This window comes from Mastomys coucha, unplaced genomic scaffold (assembly GCF_008632895.1).
Source record: "Mastomys coucha isolate ucsf_1 unplaced genomic scaffold, UCSF_Mcou_1 pScaffold21, whole genome shotgun sequence".
NCBI classification, from domain to species: domain Eukaryota; kingdom Metazoa; phylum Chordata; class Mammalia; order Rodentia; family Muridae; genus Mastomys; species Mastomys coucha.
The window spans coordinates 38,038,825-38,044,834 of NW_022196904.1; the positions used below are offsets into that span (position 1 = coordinate 38,038,825).

Consider the following 6,010-nt stretch of genomic DNA (forward strand, 5'->3'; position numbering starts at 1 on the left):
CGCAGCCCTGAGATGATACAGTTTGCCTGCTACAGTGGCCCCAGACAGCCTTGTCTGCACTTGGGGTCTCCTCTGCTGGGTCTTCCCAGGAGCTCTGAGTTCTCTCCACTTACTCACTCCATTCTTTTTACTCAGCTTTTGCATGGGCCCTGGTCATGAAGACATGGGCGCCTTTCCTTCTGAGTCTCCAGGGAAGGTGCCTCAGTACCCTCAGACAGGCAAAGCTATGGACTCTGGACCGAAAATTAACCCCCAAGTCAGAGGGGAGGTGTGTGCTGCTCGAAATGTGGCCTAGAATCCCCCACCTTCTGACCTACACACGGCCATGGGGTGGACATCATGTAGGGCCAGAGCCTCCTTCTGATGTTTTTACTCCTTTAGTGAGGAGCCCCTCATCCACATCTGCTGAGTACAAAGGATGTCCCTTCCATAACACGGGCTTCTCTGAGTGCTGGGCAAGCAGCTCCTAATTGTTCTGACCTGCAGTCCTGCCCAGTCATCAGGGCTTCCTGATCCCCTCTCGAGCTGACAGGAGGATCATCGACCCCATAATCTGTCAGAAGGATTCTCCAGGGAATCTTCTGTTGGAATAAGCCACTTTATTGAACAGTCTCTCTCACGCCACCCGCCACCATTTCTCGTCCTGTCAGAATTGCTTTGGGTTGAAGTCACTGATTGTGTCTTCTTCCAGTCTGTCTCTGTCCACGGCACCCTGAGATTCAGTGTTCTCTGTGGCATCTGGGAATGGGCAGGTGACCTTGAGATCCTGGCATGGCGCAGGGTGTGCCGCCAGCTGACATAAGGCCAAGGAGTGGCCAGCCCCACAGCCCACGAGGAGGAGTCTTGATGGTGATGATGGCAGAGCCCGCACTGGAGTTGGAGTCCAGACATTGGACTCAGTGCCATCCCCACACATGCCATGTTCGTTCCAGCCCCAGGAGCAGCACTTGTCCCCTGCAGAAGAGAGGGCACAGACATCACTGTAACACCCAGCATACACAGGAAGAAAGTAGAGCTTGTGGTCATTAACAGGGCACAACCTCACCTGCCTCCCACCTCAAGTCACTGGACCACATTCTGCCACACACCCCAAAGCTGTTCATGCTCCATTCATGGCTTTCCTCCTTGGCTCTTCACTCCCCACAGGCTTACCACCAATTATTGAGCCCTGTTAACTCCACCACCAAGAACAACCCCAGTGTCTCCCCATGTCTCTCCATCTCTGTTGTCACTACTGTTCCCTGGGTCACCAGCTTCTTACTAGAGCCATAACTGTTTTCCACACACCCTCATGGCTAAACACCTATATTCCCAGCTTCTGGAAAGCTGAGTTCCAGACCACCTTCAGCTATCCAGAGACACTTGATTCCAACCTCCCTGCTCAAGAAAACTACTGGAAAGTTTGCAATGCAGGAAAGCATGGAAAACAATGTAAGATATGCTAACCTACGTTCAGAACATTAGTTATCTTTTTTCCACAAGCATTTCAATCCTTTCCTTAAAAAAAAAAACAACAGCCGGGCTGTGGTGGCACATGCCTTTAATCCCAGCACTTGGGAGGCAGAGGCAGGCGGATTTCTGAGTTTGAGGCCAGCCTGGTCTACAGAGTGAGTTCCAGGATAGCCAGGGCTACACAGAGAAACCCTGTCTTGAAAAAAAAAATGAAAAAAACAAAAAACAAAAAACAACAACAGAATATCTTGTTTAATCCTGACCTTTATCCTCTCCACCCTGCAGCAGTAATTACTGTCTTGAAGCCGATGTCCATCACTTTCATGCTTGTATGTTTATATGTACATGTATGTGTACATGTATGTATGTCCATACACACTATGCATACTCATTTTAGTTTGTCTTAAAGACTTCTCAAGGCATATCACTGATACATACCTTTTATGTCACCTGTTCTTCACACTTAGAAATTTATCTGAGCCAACACTTTATAGATCAAGCTTATCAATAGCCTCTCCTTATGTAAAGGCATGTTTCACTTAGCCACACTCTTGGGATGACTCTTGGTTATCATTGCTGCCACTGAACTAAATATACCAATATGCAATACGATATTACATAACGTCACCAATATGGCTGCCCTGAACATCTTGCAGATGTGTTCCTCTGTATCTTTTCCTGTAGACTACTGACACTCTGCTGACCACATTCATTTAGCTTGAGATCCTGTTAAGGGGAAAGAACTCCCTTTATGAGTCTATGCCATGTTAGGTTCTATGGGTCACATGTTCACATTCTCAGCCTTGTCAGTCTTTGCCTTTTTCTTATTGACAACTTAGTTCTATACATTGCAAGTGTCTTCTCCTAGAAGCCTGGGGCGTGTCACCTCACTTTGTTTATGGAGACTTTTGCCAAGCAATTTCTTTATAGTGGCCACCAAATTGGACATTTTGAGGATGAAATGATTTACTTTACCTGCAGGCTATTATCAGATGCTCAGGTTGTCTCTAATTTTCCATTTTTCTACAGCATTGCATGTACATCTCTGTCCGTGAATCTCTGCTGCTCCCTCTAATTATCTTCTCAAATTAGATTTGTAGGACGGGGATTCCTGGCCAGTGGGTACAGCCACCTTGGAGATGCCTGAGGACTGTGTGGGGATTGCCAGGATACTCTTTGAACATGACTTTGGTGATCTGTGGGCATCTCTGCCCCTCTCTCACATCACCAGTGTTTATTCGCATCATGGGCTCTAAACATCTTTTTCAATTTGAACACAAAATGGTGCCTTGCTGTTTTAATGTGTACTTTGATTACCAATGAAATTGGTAGATCTAAATGCTATGCTTCCTGGATACTTTTCTCTCTTTGTAGACTGTTTCTTCAGTCCTCCACAGCTCAGTTAATATCCCCCCCGCCCCCATACCAGTTAATATAAAAACATTTGAGTGCTCAGATTCAAACGCTACATGACCTGGTGCTTTTTGTTGTTGTTGCTTTCAGTTTGACTTAAAAAGTTGTTCTACATCTTATTAACAGACATGTACTTATGACTCTATTTACTGATTTGGGTATGGGGGCTGGGGGTGGGACAGGTTCCCATGAAATTTATATTGGCCTTGAACTTACTATATAACCAAGGATAATCTTGAACCTCCATCCTCCTGTCTCCACCCCTCAAGCACTGGAGCGCAGGCGCGTCATTATATCCAGCAGGTTTCTTTAGCAGCGCGTAAGCACTGAAAGTCCATCTTTACTAAGGTACTCCTGACTTTCCCATGCCAATATTTAAATCTTACAACAAGGGTTTGTCTTACAGACCACTTTTTCAAGAGAGGGCTTCACCTCTTCAGGAGGGAAGTAGGAGTGGCCAAGAGCTCAGGTCTAGGGAAACACACATCTTCAGGTTGGCTGGAAAGATGCAGAAACACATACAGAGAGAATGATACCCTTCCCCTTCCTTGGTTGGGCAAGAGCTTCACCAAGCTGATCAGGAGTAGGGAGAAGAGGGGAAGAGCCCAGGACCTTAGGGCCCAGTTTGGCAACCTTGCATGGGCTGAATGCCTGGCCCTGATGAGCACAGCTGACTGTCAGCAGGGGCAGGGCTGGGAAGCAGGGATGGGGGTGGGAGGAAGACAGAGCTGACCTCACCACAGGACACAGCACTATGGGCAGCTGGCATGCTCTCCATCTCCTGCCAAAGGGAACTGCTCTGAGGAAGCCACACTCGGGGCTGAGCAGATGAGGCCCAGAGCCAGGACGTTCATGCCTGCTGGGTAGGGAAGCCTGGCAAAGGCCCAGACATCTCTTCCCCAACACTCTGAGGAGAAGTTACTCGAGCTGCGTGTATTATTTGCTTAGGTTGTTACAGCTCAGTGTGGCAGCCTCATTTCGTGGATGGTGCTCATCTTCCACGATAAGGCTGAGCATCTAGAATGTGGAACGGGCTCCAAACACTGTGCTAAACACTCATGTTGTACATTAGGCTTCGTTAAACTTATGCCTACAGAAGTACTTTAGGTCTGAGGACCCCAGCAGTGTGCTGCCCCACCTGTTCTCCTTGTCTTTGCATGTAATCATAGGGGCCTATGCATATGCATGTGGTCTTTTCATTTTTCTTCCAGCTTATTTTTTGAGACAGAGTCTCTTATTGAACTTGGAGCTTATTGATTGGCTAGAGGGGTTGGACAGCAAGCCCCAGGATGATCTTGTCATCTCCCAGTGTGCTACCGGGCCTGTTGTTTTCCATGGCTTGTGCAGCAGACACTTTGTGCACAGAGCCATCTTCCCCAGTCCCACTGGTTCTCTTTTTAATAATCCATTGCAGGTCACCTAAGAATGGCTTGTGGCCTGGAGAGAGGGTTCCACAGTTAAGAGTTCTTGTTGCTCTTGCAGAGGACCTGGGTTTGGTTCTCAGCACTCACATGGTGTTTCACAATTATGTGTAACTCCAGTTCCAGGGAATCTGATCTAATACTGTCTTCTGGTCTCTGTGGACGCCAGGCATACACATGATACATACATGTATTCAAATACTTACCAATAAAATAAACATATCTAAACTTTTATTTAAAAAAAGAAAGAAAGTAAAAGGAAGAAAAAGAATGGCTATGTCATCATATAAAATTAGGCCACAGGTCAGAGCCAGTCCTAGTGTGCCAACTGCTGCCTACCTAATACACAGGATACTATTTAATATGGACTGTGCTAGGCTTTTCTGGGTTCCCTAGCACACCAGTGGTGCTATGATGGCACCTAGATCCTTACGTCAGAAGTCCTGAACCACTCTGTACAGTACATGTCTCACTTGGTGCTGAGTTTGATGAAGTTCAAAGCACAGATGCAGATACCATATAGGGAGATGCCTCAACTGCCTCTCACGACCAGCCCTGATGCAACACTGCTGCTCAAAGCGTGGGGTCTTCCCCTAGGGTTCATACATGCCCTTAGAGTAGCACTCTCTGTGGAGCTGAGGGAGCCTAGGAAAAGAACAGTTTTGGGGAGAAGTTGAGGAACTGTTTGGAGCAGTCTACATGGAGGTGCCAAGTCTTGGTGGCACATATCTTTATTCCCAGCACTTGGAAGGCAGAAGCAGGTAGGTCTCTGTGAGTCTGAAGCCAGCCTGGTATCACTGAGTTACAATACAGCCAGGGCTACATAGAGACCTGGCCTCAAAAACAAGCAAGCAAACAAACAAATGATAGAGGTTCTTGCCAGACACACATGAATGAACACATCCTGCAGATAGAGCCCTGTGGAGAGCCTGAGGGAATATAAGCCTGAGAACCCCATGAGAATAGTAGAGGGATGACACAGGGCAGTCTGGAACCAGCCCTGTTCACACAGGTCCTGAACCACTAAGTCACAGTTTCTGGCTTTGCTTTTTCATGAACAAAGTGACTGTCCTAGATTTATAAAACAGTATGGGTTAATACATATTCATTTTCTCTGTGATTACCTTTACTGTCATAAACTGCATGTTTGAAAGGACGTTTGTCATTGTGTGTAGCTGCAAGCCCTGGTCCAAGGAAGCAGTGTTCCTCCAGGTGAGTGGCTGGGCTGCTGACACAGATGCAGCCCAGCAACCCTTTCCCCAGACAGCGTCATGGGAGAAGTGCCATGCCCAGAAAGTGTGATATTTGAAAGGGAAATTCGCAGACCCTACTGCCAGGGTCCCTTGGGGGGATGTTATCTAACTCCTGGGAGCTCAAGGCCTTTCTCTTCCTACATGCAACAGCCGCCAGAACTTTTTTATCTCTGCTAGAATGCAAAGCTCCAAGGGAGCAAAATCTGGATTTTATTCAATAGCTTTATCACAAAACGAAAAAAAAAATACTTACACAATCGGAAAAGATGCTCAGTAAATATTTGTTTCTGGCATGAGCAGTTCCTAAATGTCAATTGTCCCTAGAGTGGTTCAGTCTCCTGAGAGGAAGCCAGATTGAAGAGCTGGGCAGGCAGTGATAGCAATCCTCACCAAAGGAACTGCTGTGTGTGTGCCCGTGTGTGTGTGTGTGTGTGTGTGTGTGTGTGTGCCCGTGTGTGTGCCCGTGTGTGT

The 6,010-nt window shown here is 47.1% G+C and overlaps 1 protein-coding gene across 9 annotated transcripts in view; it reads right to left on the minus strand.

Moving 5' to 3' along the window:
- Positions 1–579: 579 nt before the first annotated feature.
- Sergef (secretion regulating guanine nucleotide exchange factor) overlaps positions 580–6,010 on the minus strand; it is a 199,264-nt gene continuing 193,833 nt past the window's right edge. For 4 of the 9 annotated variants that reach the window (XM_031386709.1, XM_031386711.1, XM_031386708.1 and 1 more), the window contains one exon: positions 580–954. In XM_031386709.1, the coding sequence (XP_031242569.1) occupies positions 647–954 (308 nt within the window). In that variant the 3' untranslated portion in view covers positions 580–646. The remainder of the gene's footprint in view (positions 955–6,010) is intronic. The other 5 variants (XR_004123041.1, XR_004123039.1, XR_004123038.1 and 2 more) reach the window with 3 other exon arrangements.